Source organism: Pelophylax lessonae (assembly GCF_965119305.1).
Source record: "Pelophylax lessonae genome assembly, chromosome: 13".
Classification (NCBI taxonomy): domain Eukaryota; kingdom Metazoa; phylum Chordata; class Amphibia; order Anura; family Ranidae; genus Pelophylax; species Pelophylax lessonae.
In genome coordinates, this window is record NC_138780.1 from 198789019 (window position 1) to 198811357 (window position 22339).

General features: G+C 44.2%; 1 protein-coding gene across 1 annotated transcript in view; it reads right to left on the bottom strand.

Annotated features, from left to right (window-relative positions):
• MIA2 (MIA SH3 domain ER export factor 2) overlaps nucleotides 1–22339 on the bottom strand; it is a 127965-nt gene that overhangs the window by 40064 nt on the left and 65562 nt on the right. Inside the window, 12 exon segments of the mRNA XM_082275861.1 lie at nucleotides 15–153; nucleotides 1478–1568; nucleotides 1704–1750; nucleotides 5140–5266; nucleotides 7055–7177; nucleotides 9188–9292; nucleotides 9408–9479; nucleotides 10506–10616; nucleotides 13223–13294; nucleotides 17724–17812; nucleotides 19594–19615; nucleotides 20750–20881. Of these exon segments, the coding sequence (XP_082131987.1) occupies nucleotides 15–153; nucleotides 1478–1568; nucleotides 1704–1750; nucleotides 5140–5266; nucleotides 7055–7177; nucleotides 9188–9292; nucleotides 9408–9479; nucleotides 10506–10616; nucleotides 13223–13294; nucleotides 17724–17812; nucleotides 19594–19615; nucleotides 20750–20881 (1130 nt within the window).

Consider the following 22339-nt stretch of genomic DNA (forward strand, 5'->3'; position numbering starts at 1 on the left):
GTCCTCTTTCCCACCTGTGAAGTTTGCTCTCGTTTTCCTGGTACACCTCCATCATGACGCTCATCTTCTGCTTCATCTTATCCACCTCCTCCTCCAGCTGCCTCTTCTCCACAGACAGGGTCTGGTTTGTGTTATGAAGATTGGTGATGCATTCTAAAAAAGCAGAAATTCATCTAGAGATGGGAAATGATCGTGCTTCGAGGTGCTACAACTTACAGTGTAGGACAGCCCAACAAAACCAGGGAGCAAGGCAACTAAACAGCTAAAAACACAGAAGAGCTACATATAAAAGGAGTTGAAGATAGAAATAAAATGGCGCCTCCTATAAAACTCCTAATTTCTTATCCAGCAGCTGCCATCAATTTTGGTATGTAACCAATAAATGCATAAAAATCTTGTGTTGAGGCGCTAGCTAATAAAGCGTAACTCTACTTTTGTTGAGAAAAAAACATTCCCCTCTGGGTGATCTCTGTACATTGCAGGGATTGTAACAAACTTTGTTGCAGTTTTCTACCTTTTGTTATTCTGAAGAAATCCTTGTTTGTTCCTCTGTGCTGAGTGGGCCTAATGGGAGTGGTTTTATAATTATCTGTCAGCTGTGGCAGCTGCAGAGCACTAATGATGAAATCTGCTGGGCCTGCATCCCTTTAGACGTGTTCCTATTGGGAGTATCTCACCAAAAATGAAATTTTTGCTGCAGGGGATGCCAGGAATCTGACTTGTATCTTAGTGCAGACTTCTGGGAAAATTGGTGAGCCAATCACACAAGCAGGAAATTATGTTTCTGGGGGTGTGGAAGACCCGGGCGAGCCGTGGAAGGCGGTGGAGGGATGTCCACTCCCGCTCCTTGTAATGACAGCCGAGCAGCTGCATCGGTTGTCATTACAAGACAGCTGACCATTGGCTATGAACGCCGGTACCGGGGTGATGCCGGATATTTCCCGAAATATCGGCATTATTGGTAACCTCCGGGGCCAATTCCGATATATCGGGGAAAGTGCATATCACCCCTCGATATATCAGCTTTGCCAATAATCGGTCGATCCCTAATTCACCTCATAACCGGGCTTCCGTGATGGGATGAAAGAGCCCAGTAAAGGTGGCGGCAGGAGGAGGGAACTGCTTTCCTCTGCTTGTAAAAGTGATCAGGCAACTGTATCGCCTCTGGATCACTTTTACAACTTCGAATTGATGTGATTTATACCAGGACTATGTTTTCAGCTACAACCATGATCCTGGTGTCGCCATCTGCAAACACTGACACCAGGATCATGGCTGTAACTGCAACCATAGTCTTGGTATAACCACACCATACCGAAGATGTATATATACAGCCTACGGGCGGGAAGTGGTTTATGTTGACAACATGCTCCCTGTTAATTCATATGAAATGTGCCTTTTTGGCCAATTCTGTGTAAGCAGGAATACTGATCACATTCTCTAACATACAGATGATCTCCTTTAGTTTTTTTTTTACCTGAAAAATGCTCTTTGGCCTTCACTTCATCTGAGAGATTCTCATATAGCTGCTTCTTCTCTGATTCAACGCGCTTCAGAGATGCATTCAGCTAAAAGAGCACAAAAAGAACAAATCAAAGACTGACAATCAAAAACTACTGTAATCAGGTTGATATTAAAAACATAAAAAAAAAGCCATACACAATTTACAAAAAGATGCTGCACGCCAACACTATAAAGCTCACCTTTGCAGCAAAGATTAGCTTCTGTATAGTTTGTTTCTGAGGATCTCCTGAAAGGAAGAAAACAACATGTATACTTAAAGGGTAACTTAACTCTCATTAAAAAAAAAAAACAGCAAATTATAATCATATTATATATATATATATATATATATATATACACACACACATACATACATATACACACACACATATATATATATATATATATATATATATATATATATATATATATATACACATATACATATACATATATACATACACACACACATACATACATATATATATATATATACACACACACACACAAATTTCTACACAAGCCGTGTTGTAAGGTAATGCTTTTAACCACTTGAGCTCCAGGCCCTTTCTTACTTGTAACAATCAATATTTTTTGCAAAAAAATTACTTGGAATCTCTAAACTTTATATTTTTTTTAAAGCAGAGGCCCTAGAGAATAAATTGGTGGGTTTTGCATTTTTTTATACCACACGGTATTTGCATAGCAGCTTTTCAGAGCTCTAGTGCTAGAGTAACTGCCCAGTATCTGATGTTCGCGGTGTTACCTCACATGTGTGGAAAGATTGCGGTTTGCATGCACACGGGTCCAACGCGTACGAATTCGTCTTTGCACACAAGCACGGTATACAATTTTTGTAAACATCTTTTGTGACCGCACTGGGCATGTGACAGACACTCTTAATGGAGGGATCTGGGGTCTATAAGAGCAGCCTATAAGCAGTGGGTCCTGCAACGGGAGCAGCAGTGGGTCCTGCAACGGGAGCAGCAGTGGGTCCTGCAACGGGAGCAGCAGTGGGTCCTGCAACGGGAGCAGCAGTGGGTCCTGCAACGGGAGCAGCAGTGGGTCCTGCAATGGGTCCAACAAAGGGAGAGGCAATGAGTCCAGCAACGGGAGCGACAGTGGGTACAGGACTGAACAGTGGGTCCTGCAACAGGAACAGCAGTGGGTACAGGATGCAACTTGGAATGGCAGAGGGTCCTGTGACGTGAACAACAGCAGGCCCCGCAACGGAAATGGCAGCGGGTCCACGCACTGGGAACTGTAGCAAGTACAGGAACATGAATGGAAGCGGATATGGGAATGTGAAGGGCAGTGGGTCCCATAACAGAATTGGCAGTGAGTCCTGCAACGGGAATGGCAGAGGGTCCTACAACGGGAGTAACAGTGGGCCCCGCAATGGAAACGGCAGCGGGTCTGCGCACTGGGAACTGTAGCGAGTACAGGAACGTGAACGGAAGTGGATACGGGAATGTAAAGGGCAGTGGGTCCTGTAACAGAATTGGCATTGAGTCCTGCAACTGGATCGGCAGAGGGTCCCCGCACTGGGCACAGCAGTGGGTACGGGAACATGAACAGAAGTGGGTCCAGCAACGGCGATGGATCCCACAAAAACGAACGGCAGTGGGTACAGGAACGTGAACGCAAGTGAGAATGGGAGCGGCAGTGGGTCCTGCAAAGGGAGCAGTAGAGGGTCCCCGCACTGGGCACGGGAAAATGAACAGCAGTAGGTCCCGCAACAATGGTGTATCCCGCAACAGGAATGGCAGTGGGTACAGGAACATGAACGCAAGTGGGAATGGGAGTGGCAGTGGGTCCCGCAACAGGAGCAGCAGTGGATACAGGAACACGAACCGCAACGGGAGCAACACTGGGTCCCGCAACGGGAGCAACACTGGGTCCCGCAACGGGAGCAACACTGGGTCCCGCAACGGGAGCAACACTGGGTCCCGCAACGGGAGCAACACTGGGTCCCGCAACGGGAGCAACACTGGGTCCCGCAACGGGAGCTACACTGGGTCCCGCAACGGGAGCTACACTGGGTCCCGCAACGGGAGCTACACTGGGTCCCGCAACGGGAATGGCTGTAGGTACAGGAATGTGAACAGTGGGTCCCGCAAAAGGAACAGCAGAAGGTACAGAATGCAACTGGAACTGCAGAGGGTCCTGCGATGTGAGCGACAGCAGGTATGGCAGTAGGTACAGGAACGTGAACGCAAGTGGGAATGGGAGCGGCAGTGGGCCCCGCAACGGGAGTGGCATTGAGTACAGGAACACAAACGGAAGTGGGAACGTCAATGAAAGTGGGGACGGGAGCAGCAGTGGGTCTTGCAACGGGAGCAGCAGTGGGTCTTGCAACGGGAGCAGCAGTGGGTCTTGCAACGGGAGCAGCAGTGGGTCTTGCAACGGGAGCAGCAGTGGGTCTTGCAACGGGAGCAGCAGGGGGTCTTGCAACGGGAGCAGCAGGGGGTCTTGCAACGGGAGCAGCAGGGGGTCTTGCAACGGGAGCAGCAGTGGGTCTTGCAACGGGAGCAGCAGTGGGTCTTGCAACGGGAGCAGCAGTGGGTCCCGCAACGGGAGCAGCAGTGGGTCCCGCAACGGGAGCAGCAGTGGGTCCCGCAACGGGAGCAGCAGTGGGTCCCGCAACGGGAGCAGCAGTGGGTCCCGCAACGGGAGCAGCAGTGGGTCCCGCAACGGGAATGGCAGTGGGTATAGAAACATGAACAGTGGGTCCCGCAACAGGAACAGCAGAAAGTACAGGATGCAACTGGAACTGCAGAGGGTCCTGCGACGTGAGTGACAGCGGGCCCCGCAACGGGAACTGCAGTGGGCCCTGTAACGGGAACCGCAGTGGGTACAGGATGCAACTGGAATGGCAGAAGGTCCTGTGACATTAGCGACAGTCGATCCTGCAATAGCAGTGGTTACACAAATGCCAACAGCAGTGGGAACAGAACGGGCATGGCTGTGAGTGCTCAAATGGGAACGGCAGTGGGTCCTGCAATGGGAACGGCACTGGGTCCCACAACGAGAACAGAACAGGCAGCGAGTAAGTGAACGGCAGAGGGTCGCGCAGCAGAAACGGAAGTGGGTATGTGAATGGCAGCGGCTCCCACAACCGGAACGGCAGCAGGTCCCACAACTGGGATGGCAGCGATTCCGGTAATGGCCCATTTAAGCCATAAAAATAAACTTCTCTTTGTTGCTCCGTTTTGGTCTAATAAATATGAAATTGGAAGGTTTTTGCCCATACAGTACAGCAACAATCTCTAAACCCCCCCTTCTTTGCCAACCCAAACCCTTGCTGCACTTCTCCAGCCACTCTGTTGAAGCTCTTGCAAAATACTCAGTGCTTCTGACCATGGAGGGAACATGTGACCTTCTCCTATGATGCAGCCTAAATAATGTTACGCGAGTAGGACTTCATCAACCCTGGATAAGCTCTGACACTATCTGACATGGAGCTTACACTGGGTTGTAAAGTATAAGTTGGTTGTGGGTATTTGAAGAGACTCTCATTTTTTATGTTAAATTTTTTTTCATTCTGCGAACAAAATCTTAAAAAACAAAAAAACAAGGGGGGAGGGATGGGGGTGAGGGAATGGATGATAAATCGACAGGAACAATGCTTCTTACCTAAAGGTTCCCCATTTTCAAAATCCCACTTGATACTAGTAAGGACGCCATCCTCCTCCTCATCTTTGTCGATTCCTTCTACCTCTGAGCTCCAATCCTTCATTTTCAGCAAGCTGTCAATAAGAGACTGCGAAGGAAAAACAGGTCAGATGGTTGGCTGGTCAGTATTCTATGGCGATGTAGAGGCGGGCTGCAGAGGGAGCAGTGACATGTGACATAGCACGGAACAAAAACGGGGTTACAAGTGGACACTTCGATTAGAAGTCACAAATACGTTTATCCCTTAAAACTGAACTCTAATGCATACAGTACATGAACCTTTTAATCTGCCAAAATATTTGTAACTCTTTCCCAGCCTGCCACTGAAGTTAAGCAGTATAAATTGTGTGACCATCTTCCCTGAGCCTTAACCACCTGACTGTCCCGTAGCACTGTAACTGGACTTCACACTTGCCCTAATCAGGAGTGCATAAATAGACTGCTTGACATTTAGCCTGCGCCTAATCAGTGACTTATGTCTACCTGCTCTACTCATATTGGAGCTGTATCTTTTCTAATCACCTGCCTTAACTTGGCAGTGGTCTGTTTAGACCACCTGCTCAGTTGGCTGTCGCCACTGGTTAACCAGTGGGTCCACTGGACGCCAGAAAAGTTGTGGTTTGGATACACCTCATGCAGGGTGAGTGCACAATAACTTCTGAGGAACGGCGCCGTCTCCCGGAAGTGGGGAAAGGTACATGTCAAAAACAGGTACCCGTACCCCCCTGAAAGGTGCCAAATGTGGCACCGGGGGGAGGAATTACATTAGCGGAAGTTCCACTTTTGGGTGGAACTCCGCTTTAACTACTTCAGCTCCGGATGGTTTACCCCCCTTCATGACCAGGCCATTTTTTGTGACACGGCACTGCGTTACTTTAACTGAGAATTGCGCAGTCATGCGACGCTGCACCCAAAAAAAAAAAAATGTTCTTTTTTCCCACAAATAGAGCTTTCTTTTGGTGGTATTTGATCACCTCTGCTGGTTTTTTATTTTTTTGCGCTATAAACAAAAAAAAAGCGACAAAAAAAAAAAAAAAAGTAGACCCTACTTGTGACAGCAATAAAAGTGATCAACAAAAAAAGCAACAGTATAAAAAAAAAACAAATAATTAAAAATAAATAAAAAAAATCTAAGTGCCCCTGTCCCTTCCGTGCTAGCGCGCAAAGGCGAACGCATGCATCGGTCCCGCACGCAAAAAACGATTGTCCCACACATATGAGGTATCGCCAAGTACGTCAGATCATGGGCAGGAATTCTAGCACCAGTCCTCCTCTGTAGATATTAGTGGTAACCCGAAAAGGTTTTTAAGCATAGCCGATGGATAGTAAATCTTACGTATTTGTCACCGCTGCGTGGGCGTGCACAATTTTAAAGCGTGACATGTTTGGTAACCATTTACTCGGCGTGACATCATCTTTTACAAAAAATTGGGTTATGTATTTTGTTTTTTTAAAGGAAGAGTGGTGGAGGATAGATAGACCACCACAGGTCTTATTCCATCACATATCCCAAAAATAAAGGGATTATTCAGTGGGCGGTGCCATGCAAATTATTGCTTTTCATCCCTCTGGCCAGACCACATTCAGAACCCCGGGTGTACAGTACAAATATACAGCCAATCACTCCCCAGGGTATACGGTCTCGTAGGAAAGTAAAGACAAACTTACAAATAATTTCCTTAAAAAGAAAAAACTAATTTTTTTTTTTTTTTTTTTATGTACACACTTTATTTTTTTTTTATATTCAGATTCAGAATAATTTTATTGATCCCAAAGGAAAATTATTGATAGCTGCAGAGTCTTTAGTTTTAAAACTATTTTCATAGATCAGCAAACATTAAAAACGTAAAGCATACAGATACTACAAAGTACCGACCTTGACCTGGCTCTGTCTGCTGCTCATGTCTTCCTGCATAACCTGCACTGATGAGCTCAGCATCCTGGAGTTCTCCGAGAGCTCGCTGAACCTTTCCTCCCATCCCTCCGCCTCCTTCGACAGCTGAAAAAGTAACAGACATTGGCATACGTCAGGTATGTGTTCTGTACCCCCCTCAGGTGAGCTTCTCAATATTTAACCAACAAAACAAACAGATCTGTCCCAAAATTGGCAGCAGTTTGTTTCACAATGTGCAGCACGAGGTTTAATAAACATACTAAGCAACATTTCCAGTGAAATTATCTACACACACCCAACTGTACATTTGCAGCAAAAGAAACCTTTTTTACCATTTTTCAGAATGGTCACATGACCATCACAGCACCACTTTTCCACATATGCTGAGACATATAGGGGGCATGCTTCTGTCTGCAGTATTCAGCCAGAGAAAGTGATGTATTTATCCTAGAATTCAACGCTGCCAGGGACTGCTGTTATTCACCACTAGAAGTGCAGGTGGCAAGTCAGCCCCACAACTGCAGACTGCGGCTCCCACAGCCCCCTCCCACTGAAGGGCCCACAGCCCCCTCCCACTGAAGGGCCCACAGCCCACTCCCACTGAAGGGCCCACAGCCCACTCCCACTGAAGGACCCACAGCCCCCTCTTCCTGCAGGACCCACAGCCCCCTCCCACTGAAGGACCCACAGCCCCCTCCCACTGAAGGACCCACAGCCCCCTCCCACTGAAGGACCCACAGCCCCCTCCCACTGCAGGACCCACAGCCCCCTCCCACTGCAGGACCCACAGCCCCCTCCCACCCACTGCAGGACCCACAGCCCCCTCCCACCCACTGCAGGACCCACAGCCCCCTCCCACCCACTGCAGGAACCACAGCCCCCTTCCACTGCAGGAACCACAGCCCCCTCCCACTGCAGGAACCACAGCCCCCTCCCACTGCAGGACACACAGCCCCCTCCCACTGCAGGACCCATCCGCGTTTAGCCTTGACTGAATGGAACCGGAAGGGGTACATCATACAGAAGATTGGCAGTATCACCAGGTATTAATACTTCATAAAGCAGCACAAGATGTAGAAAACCAGACATTTGGCAGCTTAGAATGCAATTGAGAATTTTTAAACAATCATTTAAGGTTTACATACACAGGGGGACCCATTGCCGTTCCCACAACAAGACCCACTACCATTGTTACTACAGGACCCACCGCCACCGTTCCCCACCCCACTACAGGACCCACCGCCACCGTTCCCTACCCCACTACAGGACCCCCCGCCACCGTTCCCCCACCCCACTACAGGACCCACCGCCACCGTTCCCCCACCCCACTACAGGACCCACCGCCACCGTTCCCCACCCCACTCTACAGGACCCACCGCCACCGTTCCCCACCCCACTCTACAGGACCCACCGCCACCGTTCCCCACCCCACTACAGGACCCACCGCCGTTCCCCACACCACTGCAGGATCCACCGCCCTTCCCCACACCACTACAGGACCCACCGCCGTTCCCAACTACTACAGGACCCACCGCCCTTCCCCACCACTACAGGACCCACCACCCTTCCACCACCACTAAAGGACCCACCGCCCTTCCCCACACCACTACAGGACCCACCGCCCTTCCCCACACCACTACAGGACCCACGCCCTTCCCCACCATTACAGGACCCACCGCCGTTCCCCACCACTACAGGACCCACCGCCGTTCCCCACTACTACAGGACCCACCGCCGTTCCCCACTACTACAGGACCCACCGCCGTTCCCAACCACTACAGGACCCACCTGTAGCTAGTCTTGACAGAATGAAACAGGAAAAGAGACACAATACAGAAGACTGGCAGGGATCACTAGGTATAAATACTTCATAAAGAAGCACAAGGTATAGTAAAACAGACATTTGGCAGCTTAGAATGCAATTGAAATTGCTTGGTGGAAATGTTTAAGGTTTACGGAACAATAAATCATTCTATGTTCTCTTGCAGTTTACCATAACATTGAGCGTTTTATCTCAGGTATACCCAGGAACCTGGTTCAGGTTTTTCTTCTACAATTACAATGTGGGTATTGTAGCAGCAAACAGTTCCTCTTTTTGTTTCTCAGGGATCTCACCTGTTTAATGCTCTCCTGGAGGTGAGCCTGCTCCTCCACTGCATCGCGCACCGATGACTCCAGCCGACCTTCGGTCATTTCAAACACTTTCTGTGTGGTGCGGATCTGTAAAAAGAAGTGAGATCATGTGACCCAGTCAGGAATAGCAATGCTTAAGGTAGAAATGTGATAACAAAGAATAACTCATCTAAAACAAAAAACTGCCTCTAACACGACTTACCTCTTCTTTCAAAGACTTCTCATTTCTGAAACTCTCTTCCAATGCTTTAATTTTTTCATTAAGTTCAGAAAGCTGGAAAACATTTATTAGATGTTATTTTCTTTTATTTCGTTTTTACACACTAACAGAAAAACAGACTGCATTTCCCCATTCTCAGTGATTGGATAGCCTGCACTCTCCGTGAGGTCACCGGTCTCTAGTGAATGGATAGGCTGCATTCTCAGTGATGTCACCGCTCTCTAGTGAATGGATAAGCTGCATTCTCAGTGATGTCACCGGTCTCTAGTGAATGGATAGGCTGCATTCTCAGTGATGTCACTGGTCTCTAGTGAATGGATAGGCTGCACTCTCCGTGATGTCACTGCGGCTCTCTAGTGAATGGATAGGCTGCATTCTCAGTGATGTCACCGGTCTCTAGTGAATGGATAGGCTGCATTCTCTGTGATGTCACAGGTCTCTAGTGTATGGATAGGCTGCATTCTCAGTGATGTCACCGCTCTCTAGTGAATGGATAGGCTGCATTCTCAGTGATATCACCGGTCTCTAGTGAATGGATAGGCTGCATTCTCAGTGATGTCACCGCTCTCTAGTGAATGGATAGGCTGCATTCTCAGTGATGTCACCGCTCTCTAGTGAATGGATAGGTTGCATTCTCAGTGATGTCACCGGTCTCTAGTGAATGGATAGGCTGCATTCTCAGTGATGTCACCGCTCTCTAGTGAATGGATAGGCTGCATTCTCTGTGATGTCACAGGTCTCTAGTGTATGAATAGGCTGCATTCTCAGTGATGTCACCGCCCTCTAGTGAATGGATAGGCTGCATTCTCAGTGATGTCACCGCTCTCTAGTGAATGGATAGGCTGTATTCTCAGTGATGTCACCGGTCTCTAGTGAATGGATAGGCTGCATTCTCAGTGATGTCACCGCTCTCTAGTGAATGGATAGGTTGCATTCTCAGTGATGTCACCGGTCTCTAGTGAATGGATAGGCTGCATTCTCAGTGATGTCACTGCTCTCTAGTGAAGGGATAGGCTGCATTCTCAGTGATGTCGCCGCTCTCTAGTGAATAGATAGGTTGCACTCTGAGTGTTGTGTTACCGTATTGTCCAGCTCTGTCCCCCGCTGTTTCTCTTCTTCTAGATCCTGCTCAAGTCTGGAGATATTTTCCTCCAATTCTCTGTTAGATGTCTGTAGGCTCTCCTGTAAAGCCTATCAATAAAAAATAAAAACACACATGCATTGCTAAAATCCTCAGCACAATGTTGATAACTAAAGTTAAAGTGTATCCAAACCCAAAAACAAAAATGTAACATATTGTAGCATACCAGTCCTTAGTTGTGGTGGTTGCATTAGTATTTATCAGGCTTTTTAACCCTCCTATTTTCATCTGGTGATCAACCAGTAACACTTCCTGTCCTAGGGTGACAACGCTAACCTTACTATATCTATGGAGGAGTAGAGTTGTCACCCTAGGTTGGTTTCCTGATTTAGACTACAAACACCTCCTCTTTTTTTCATTTATCACTAAGATTTGTACTTTACAGAAAATAGGCAAGGATGGACAATATAAAAATTGGCTTGAGCTTTCAGTTCAGATTTTTTTAAATACCCCAATCTGCGCTCATACGGTGTATATCCAATCTAAAAATTAGTCTGTGGAAGAAGTAATCTCGGTGGTCACCCCACACATGTCAATGGATATAGTCTATTCCCACACACGCTTGGCCCCTGTGCTCTCCTCATTGGCTCACTGGCTGTGATTGACCTGAAGCATCTCTGCACATGATACATCCAAGAACTAGACTGAAGTGAGCCATGACCAGGGCTACGTCACACTTTGGGGGTCTCTGAACCTCTGTGACCCTCATCCAGCATTAATGAGCCCCTAAAGCTGGCCATATATGGATCGAAATCCGGCTGGTTTAGGAGGATGGATCCACCCAAGGCCATTCCCATTCAAGAGGAGTCAATCTAGTGATCGAGTCAACTCCTCTCTAACGGGACTGCTGGAAAATTTGTGTTTGATTTATATTATTATTACTCAGAATTTCTATTATGATTATTCTTCTTCCGGATTTATAACAATAATAATAATCCTAAATATTAATTTTACATTTAAATGCTGAATAAGAATAACAACAATTATTATTATTATTCAGGATTTATGTTATTATTACTCAGAATTTCTATTATGATTATTCTTCTTCTAGATTTATAATAATAATAATAATAATAATAATAATAATAATAATAATCCTAAATATTAATTATACATTTAAATGCTGAATAAGAATAACAACAATTATTATTATTATTATTATTATTCAGGATTTATACTATTATTCAGGATTTATATTGTTATTACTCAGAATTTCTATTATGATTATTCTTCTTCTAGATTTATAATAATAATAATAATAATAATAATAATCCTAAATATTAATTTTACATTTAAATGCTGAATAAGAATAACAACAACTATTATTATTATTCAGGATTTATATTAATACTATTACTCAGAATTTCTATTATGATTATTCTTCTTCCGGATTTATAATAATAATAATAATAATAATCCTAAATATTAATTATTCTTTATAATTTATATGATTAGTATTATTATTATTATTCTCCAGGATTAAGAATAATAATATAAATGCTTAATAATAATATAAGCAATTATTATTATTCAGGAGGTATATATATTTATTTTAAATGTTTTTTATTTTTTCCAAATCTGAATAATGTATGGCCTGCTTAAAGCGGTATTAAACCCAAAACCAAACACATAATATATTGCAGCTTACCAATCATTAGATGTGGTGGCTGCATTCGTTTTCTTTTTATAGGCTTCCCCTCCCCCCTGTTTTCACCTGGTGATCTGGCCATTAACACACTTCCTATATTAGAGTGCCCCCACTCTGGATGAAGGAGCACAGGGGTCTATCTTTGGACAGCAGTCTGGGGGGAGGGGAGTGATTGATGGACTCCCAGCTCACACTTTATAATCAGTTACAGTCATAGGTTTTTTTTTTTTTTTCCTTTAAAGGTTTTACATCATGGGTGTCCAAACTTTTGGCTTCCCTGGGCCACATTGAGTGTAGAGAACTTTTCTCGGGCCGCATATAAAATATATACTATAGTTAAGGTATATAAGTAATAAAACGCCGCCGTGCCCTTCCCGCGCCTCTGCCTACAGTTAGTTGGAAACCACTGTGACCGTGCCCCTGACTCGACTTCCTTCCACCCCAGCAAAAAAAGAAAATTGTCCGGGGGCAGTGGGCCGCATTGCCTGTGGTTCTGGGCCGCAGGTTGGACATGCCTGCTTTAAATGAATAAAAGCTGATCAATGTAAGTACCCCGGTCAGTGGTAAATGTTTTTTCTAATCCCTGTAACAGATACATTATGCTGGAGAGCTTGTTCTTTTGAAAAGCAACAGACTTACTGGCTAGATCACCAGATGCAAATGGACGTAAGAAAGCCTAAAAATGGATGTAAGAAAGCCTAAAAATGGATGTAAGAAAGCCTAAAAATGGACGTAAGAAAGCCTAAAAATGGACGTAAGAAAGCCTAAAAATGGACGTAAGAAAGCCTAAAAATGGACGTAAGAAAGCCTAAAAAGAAAACAAATGCAGTCATCACATCTAAGAATTGGAAATCTGCAATATAATAAAGGTTTTCTTTGGAGTATAATAGGGATTTAGGTCTGTGGGGGGATGGGGCAGACAGTCTGTACAAGGGATACGTCCGCCCTCCTCCTCTACCGGTACCGCATTGCATCACACAGGATTACAAAACTTCCTCTTTTTCTTACTTTCTGCTCGGTGATCTCTTCCAGTAACTTGTGATTTCCGGATTCCTGCAGGGACTGCTGGACCTCGTCATACTGAGAGGGGGGAGGGGAGAGGAAATATACAGTATTAGTCATGTACTCAACTACAGAGCTTACTACCGTGGATGTAAACCCTTCCATTGACTGGCTTCAGGTTATACACAGAGATAAAACAAATCTTCCTTCATAAGTTGTACCCGTTTATCTGCAGCAATCTTCCCCCTACATCTATACTCAAAGTGCAGAATGTATACGGGATCTCTCAGCTCTGAAAAGCAGGGGGCGGGGGATTGAAGTTACATCAGTGAGGAGAGCTCTGAGAGCTGATTGGAGGGAAGGGACACACCCCCTTCACATTGCACACAGGCTATCAATCACAGGCTGTGTGCTGAAGGTCCCTCCCCGTCACCATTTATATCTCTTGGCTTCAGGAAAACTTGTCAGATAGAGGAAGGAGGCAGCAGACAGAAATGGCACTCAGTGCTCTGGACGGAGACAAGTACACACTATAGAGGGGATATGCTTTGTTCAGATTTCATGTCTGAGGTTTACAATCACTGGCATATTAAATACAGAAGGGTAATGTTTATCCAATGGCTAGGAGTACCATTTAGCAAGTAATGCAAAAAAAAAAAAAAAAAAAAAAAAAAAAAAAAGGAATAAATACCTTTTTTCTGTGAGTTTTTGTACAGTCACATGGCTCCAAGGGCTGTGGGTGGAGCCTAAATAAGCCGCACAGAATCTTCTTCCAGGGTCACACACCTCAGGAGCTGACATCAATACGCCCTACAGGGGGCGCTGTCAACCCACATCTATGGGCAGGGTGAGAGGTGCGTTTGCTGCTGTATAGTCAGCATACCCCCTACAAGGGGCGCTGTCAACCCACATCTAGGGGCGGGGGGTGGGAGGTGTGTCTGTCACTGTGCAGACAGCATACCCCCTACAGGGGGTGCTGTCAACCCACATCTATGGGCAGGGTGGGAGGTGTGTCTGCCACTGTATAAAAAGCATTCCCCATACAGGGGGGGGCTGTCAACCCACATCTATGGGCAGGGTGGGAGGTGTGTCTACTGCTGTATAAAAAGCATACCCCCTACAGGAGGCGCTGTCAACCCACATCTATGGGCGGGTGGGAGTTGTGTCTGCTGCTGTACAGACAGCATACGCCCTACAGGAGGCGCTGTCAACCCACATCTAGGGGAGTGGTGGGGGGTGTGTCTGCTGATGTATAGTCGGGGTACCCCCTACAGGGGGGGCTGTCAACCCACATCTAGAGGCAGGGGTGGGAGGTGTGTTTGCCACTGTATAGACAGCATTCCCCATACAGGGGGGGGCTGACAACCCACATCTAGGGGCGGGGGGTGGGAGGTGTGTCTGTCACTGTGCAGACAGCATACCCCCTACAGGGGGTGCTGTCAACCCACATCTATGGGCAGGGTGGGAGGTGTGTCTGCCACTGTATAAAAAGCATTCCCCATACAGGGGGGGGCTGTCAACCCACATCTATGGGCAGGGTGGGAGGTGTGTCTACTGCTGTATAAAAAGCATACCCCCTACAGGAGGCGCTGTCAACCCACATCTATGGGCGGGTGGGAGTTGTGTCTGCTGCTGTACAGACAGCATACGCCCTACAGGAGGCGCTGTCAACCCACATCTAGGGGAGTGGTGGGGGGTGTGTCTGCTGATGTATAGTCGGGGTACCCCCTACAGGGGGGGCTGTCAACCCACATCTAGAGGCAGGGGTGGGAGGTGTGTTTGCCACTGTATAGACAGCATTCCCCATACAGGGGGGGGCTGACAACCCACATCTAGGGGCGGGGGGTGGGAGGTGTGTCTGCCACTGTATAAACAGCATACCCCCTACAGGGGGCGCTGTCAACCCACATCTATGGGCGGGTGGGAGGTGTGTCTGCTGCTGTATAGTAAGCATACCCCCTACAGGGGGCGCTGTCATACCCACATCTATGGGCAGGCGGGAGGTGTCCGATATAAGGAAGTGAGGACCCCTTTCTTCTGTGGAGCCTGATCTCTCTTGACCCCCCTAGAGAGAATATTAATGCTTTACGAGACCCCTGGTGACTCTTGGGTCTATATATAAGGTGAGAGGCCACGAGTGGAGGTGAAGGGATTTGGCACATTCACAGAGGTGGTGTATAGACAGCATACCTCCTGCAGGGGGCGCTGTAAACCCAAATCTAGGGGTGGGGTGGGAGGTGTGTCTGCTGCTGTAGAGTCAGCATACCGCTACAGGGGGTGCTGTAAACCCACATCTAGGGGCTAATCTAGGGGTTTGGTGGGAGGTGTGTCTGCTGCTGTATCTGCTGCTGTATAGACAGCATATACCCTACAGGGGGCGCTGTAAACCCACATCTAAGGGCAGGGTGGGAGCGGCGTATGTTGCTGTATAGTCAGGGTACCTCCTACAGGGGGCGCTGTAAATCCACATCTAGGGGCGGGGGGTGGGAGGTGTGTCTGCCACTGTATAGACAGCATACCCCCTACAGGGGGTGCCGTCAATCAGCAGCCAGCGGCGGGCCGAGAGGCGGTTCCGCTGTTGTATCAACAGTAATTCCTTTAACTAGGTGGAGCACTGTGATTGGTTGTCAAAGTGATCACATGATCCGGAGCCAGTCCTGCCGGCTCTCAATTACTAATAAAGACCCGGAGCACAGCACAGAAAGCTCTGCTGCCCAAGGATGCACATGTGCGGTGTGTGGGCATAAAAGCCCACCCACTATGCGGGTACACATGGGTGTTACTTGGGCAGCAGCCAACCAGCTCACATTACATATACGCCATTACTTTGACGTTAAATACCGGTGGTATGGCAGAAGCTACCATAACCCCGGTATCATTTTTTTACTATGGGCAATTCCTCATCAGATAAATCAGCCATGGGATCACTCACTCTCCCCCCCCCCCCAACCTTAATGGTTGTTTCCGGGCTTACCGGAGCCATCGGTAAAGCCTGGTAGTGATCCGATGCGGCCGTTTGCTGGGCAAGAAGTCCAGTGAGGGCAAGATGGCCCCCACCCGACTCTATGCCCTTGGAGGAGCGGAGCGGAGCGACGTCTGACATCATTTTCCCTTCTCTGACCAAAAAAAAAAAATCCCCCACCCCTCCAAAGCCAAAAAAAATTATTTTTTAATCTTTTGCTTTTAAAAAGTAAATGAGAGATTTGGGGTCTTTTTGATCCCAGATCTTTACATAAAGAGGACATTATTTCTATTACAAGGGATGTTCACATTCCTTGTAAAAGGAATAAAAAATAAATAAATAAATAAAATAAAAAAGAAAAACAACAAAGAAAGGGACAGTGTAAAAAAAAAAAAAAAAAAAAAAAAAAAAAATCGCCCCATCCTTCTGTATTTGCGCGCAGAAATGAATGCATACGCAAGTTGCGCCCACATATGTAAACGGGGTTCAAACCACACATATGAGGTATTGCCGCGATCATTAGAAGGAGAGCAATAATTCTAGGCCTAGACCTCCTCTGTAACTCTAAACTGGAACCTGTAAAAATATTTAAAGCGCCGCCTAAGGAGATTTTTTATACAAAAAAAATTGGGTTAACTATTGTGTTTTGTTTTGTTTTTTTTTTTAAAATTCATGGAAGTGTATTTTTTTCCCCAAATATTGCATTTAAAAGACCACTGCACAAATACAGTGTGACATAAAATATTGCAAGGATTGCCATTTTATTGTCTTTTTTTTTTGTAGCAGAATAAACATATTTTATATATAAATATTAAATATATAAAAATATTAAATATATATATATATATATATATATATATATATATATATATATATATATATAAATAAAATGATTTGGGGCTCTAAGTAATATTTTAGCAAAAAGTACTCATTTAAACTTGTAAACAAAATGTTCCAGAAAAGGTAATAAAATAGCAGATTTTCATAGAAAAAAAATTCTACAGAAAATGAGTTTGATAAATAAACAAATGCTATTTGAAAGTACTTCAAAATTTAATTTGCTTTTAACATTTAATTTGGAATGAATGTAATTTCCTGAATAAAAACCACATTCATTGTTAAGAAACAAAAAAAGAAAAGAAAAAAAAAAAAAAAAACACACATTATTTTGACCCAGTTTAACAATTAGAAAATCAAACAAACTGAAAACAAATAATTTCTAACAGAATGTGAGTAATGTACATCCAGCTGTAGTGAAAGTTTCAGCTCTGCATTGTCGGTGATTTTCCACCCAGATCTGGAATATTATTGGGACATTTATCATGTGATGTCATATTTAGCTCTCTTAGTGACAGTAAAGGTCAGCGAGCTGCCAGGTGTTTGCCTTCAGGGAGAACTTTTAGGCCAATGCAGATTTTAGATAGGAATTTGGTCTATTCCCTCCCTCGCCTCCCTATTGGCTAGTCAAGCTGCTCATTACAGGGGGGGGGGGGGGCAATAGTGTTCTCTAAAAACTACAAGTGACTCCGCCCCCTGCGACCTCACCTGTTTCTGTACAATGCTCAGCTTTTCTAGGACTTCACTTTTGCTGTTCAGGATTTCAGTGACCTGATCCCCGAGCTTCGACTCCCGGCCTGAAAATAAAGATAAAAGGAAATTAACACAACAAGAAAAGACAAATCATTTATTATTATTATTCAGGATTTATAATAAATAACGATAATAATAATAAATAAAAATCGAATAGAAATCCTAAATAATTAAAAAAAAACCTGAAGAATACTAATACTACTACTACTAATATAAATCCTGAATAATAATAATAAATAATAATAATAATAATAATATAAATCCTGAACAATAATAATTATTATTATTATACAGGATTTATATAGCGCCAACAGTTTGTACAGCGCTTTACAATGTCAGGGAAGACAATACAGTTACAATACAATTCAATACAGGAGGAACTAGAGGTCCCTGCTCGTTAGAGCTTACAATCTAGAAAATATTAATATTCAGAATTTATATGATTATTATTCAGGACTTATATTATTGTTTTACAGGATTTATATTATTATTATTATTATTATTATTATTAAGTATTTATATTGTTATACATGATTTATAATAATAGAAATCCTAAATACAAATCATATAATAAATCCTAAATAACAATCATAAATATTATTAACATTCTAAATTTATATTAATAATAATAATAATATTATTCAGGATGTATTTTATTAATAACAACAACAACAACAATAATAATAATAATAATAATAATAAATCCTAAAAAATACTAATAATCATAACAATAATATAAGGAATCTGGAATAATAATAATAGTAATAATAATAATAAATAACCCTGTATAATAATAAAGATAGTAATAGTAATAATATAAATCTTGTATTATAATAATAATAATAATAATAATAATAATAAATCCTGAATAAAAATCTATAAAATTTAAATCCTTAATAATGATAAAAAATAGTAGTAGTAGTAGTAGTAGTAGTAGTAGTAGTAGTAGTGCTGTTATTCACTATTTATATTATTATTAGCAAAATAAATCCTAAATAATAAAAATAATCTAAATCCTGAAAAAAAAAAATATTAAGCTAAATCCTGAATATTATTATTAAAATTCAGGATTTAGCTTAATATTTTTATTTTTTTTTCAGAATTTAGATTTTTTTATTATTTAGGATTTATTTTACTACTAATAATAAATATAAATCCTAAATAATAGCACTACTACTACTACTATTTTTTTAATTATTCGGAATTTAAATTTTAGACATTTAAATTTTATAGATTTTCATTCAGGATTTATATTATTATTCAGGATTTATTATTATGATTATTATTGTTATACAAGATTTATATTATTACTATCTTTATTATTATAGAGGATTATTGTTTTTATTATTATTCAGGATGTATATAGCACCAACAGTTTGCAGAGCACTTTACTAGTAAAGTGAGAGAATACGGGTACAATATAATTCAATACAGGGGGGCTACAATCTTACCATGCAAGGTTCACACCTGAATGACGCTACCGCGTTGCGTTACTTTTGCTTTTTTGTGTGCTTTGGGAGTGGCACCATTCATTGTGGAAGGGCCCCCCTCCCTTCACCCTGAAAACGCACCAAAGAAGCTCATATTCCACATTTTGGTACTGAGCCAGGCGCGTTTGGCGCCGTGATTTTCGCATGTTTTGTTGCATGGCAAAAATCACGCTGCATTTGGGGTACTACTTAGAAATAATGACACTGCAAGCGCGTTTTGCCACGATACTGGAAATTGGGGCAGAATCGTGCGATTCCAATACTGTTCGGCATGAAAGAAGCTTCACAGGGTAGCAAGAGAACAAAGATATCAAAAATAAACCCGGATCACTTACCTGCGTAACATCGGCTTTTGATCTGAAACAATAAAGAAAAATAAACAATGTCACAACACCGATCACAAAGCACCGCCAATGTCCTGCGGAGGATCAAACCCCAAACCCCTAAAAACACTTGGGAGGGGCGCTTTAATTTATTTTATTATGGCTAATTTTATTTATTTTTTTACACTTTCCCATTTCCCAAATAAATAAAATTTGCCATTAAAAAAATAAATGATTTATTTATTTTTACATTTTTATTTTTTTGCGCTATAAAAACAAAAAACAATTTTTTTTAAGTTTTTACTTTCTACTATATAAAATTCTCAATAATAAAAAAAAAAAAAATAAAAAAATCTAATTTTTTTAAGCATTTTACGCCAATTTGTATTCTGCTACATATTTTTGGTAAAAAAAAAAAAAAAATCCCAATAAGTGTATATTGATTGGTTTGCGCTAAAGTTATCGCGTCTACAAATTAGGGGAAAGATTTGTCATTTTTACTTATTTATTTTTTACTAGTAATGGTGGCGATCTGTGATTTTTAGCGGGACTGCGACATTGTGGCGGACAGATCGGACCCCTAACTGACATTTTTGACATTTTTAGGGGGGACCAGTGACATTACTACAGTAATCAGTGCTAAAAATATGCACTGTCACTGTAATAATGACACTGGCAGGGAAGGGGTTAACACCAGGGGTGATCAAAGGGTTAAATGTGTCCAGCCAATCAGATGGCCCCGAGGACATGAACCCGGAAGGAAGGAAGATGGGTGAACATGTCGGCCGTGTCAGGGGTGAGCGGATGGCACTGCGGGGGCTTGGTTCTAAGGGAAGTATTTCATAATGAGTGATTATGCGATGCACACCAGCACATTATTCCATTGGCTTACAGGTTTTTGTGTGGGGGGGGGGGGGGGGTTTCAACATTTTCTGTCTTTTTTTTACTTAAATTGCAAAGAATTAAAACCCAATGATGATGAAGTACCACCAGAAGAAAGCAGGGCAGCCATGATGCTGCCCCAATCACTGGAATGGGTCATGTTTGGAGGCAATAATACTCAACCAATGTGACCGAGGGATCACTTTCCTTCATCCAACCCCTCCTGGCTGCCCCTGCAGGCCATTATCTGGGTTTCTGGTCAGGGAACGCGGTGGGCGGTACTTACACATCGCACCGTTCTGAAGAAAAACACCAAGATGGACAGACAGCCGACCAGCGCTGTGAATGTCACCGCCTCCCAGGAACAGCCATGGAAGTCCGGTCCGGGCTGCAGATCTTCCGGCAGAAGAGAGACAACCTGTGTGCAGAGAACACAAACCGTACTGTCACCACATCATCATCATCATCCTCATTACCCCCACCATCATCATCATTACCCCCACCATCATCATCATCATCACCCCCACCATCATCATCACTCCCATTATCAACACCATCATCATCATCATCACTCCCACCATCACCACCACCACCCCCACCATCATCATCACTCCCACCATCACCACCCCCACCATCATCATCACTCCCATTATCACCACCATCATCATCATCATCACTCCCACCATCACCACCACCAACCCCCCACCATCATCATCATCACCCCCCACCACCATTACCCCCATCATCATCATCATCATCATCGTCACCACCACCATCATCACCACCACCACCACCACCACCCTCGTCACCACCACCATCATCATCACCCCCACCATCATCATCCACATCATCATCATTACAACCACCCCCACCATCATCATCATCACCACCCCCACCACCACCACCGCCATCATCATCATCATCATCACCCCCACCATCATCATCACTCCCATCATCAACACCACCATCATCATCACTTCCACCATCACCCCCATCACCACCACCATTACCCCCACCATCATCATCACCACCATCGTCACCACCACCACCACCCCATCATCATCATCATCATCATCATCACCCCCACCATCATCATCATCCACATCATCATCATTATCATTATCATCACTCCCACCATCATCATCACTCCCATTATCAACACCACCATCATCATCATCATCATCACCCCCATCATCATCATCACTCCCATTATCAACACCATCATCATCATCATCACTCCCACCATCACCACCACCACCCCCACCATCATCATCACTCCCACCATCACCACCCCCACCATCATCATCACTCCCATTATCACCACCATCATCATCATCATCACTCCCACCATCACCACCACCAACCCCCCACCATCATCATCATCACCCCCCACCACCATTACCCCCATCATCATCATCATCATCATCGTCACCACCACCATCATCACCACCACCACCACCACCACCCTCGTCACCACCACCATCATCATCACCCCCACCATCATCATCCACATCATCATCATTACAACCACCCCCACCATCATCATCATCACCACCCCCACCACCACCACCGCCATCATCATCATCATCATCACCCCCACCATCATCATCACTCCCATCATCAACACCACCATCATCATCACTTCCACCATCACCCCCATCACCACCACCATTACCCCCACCATCATCATCACCACCATCGTCACCACCACCACCACCCCATCATCATCATCATCATCATCACCCCCACCATCATCATCATCCACATCATCATCATTATCATTATCATCACTCCCACCATCATCATCACTCCCATTATCAACACCACCATCATCATCATCATCATCACCCCCATCATCATCATCATTACCCCCACC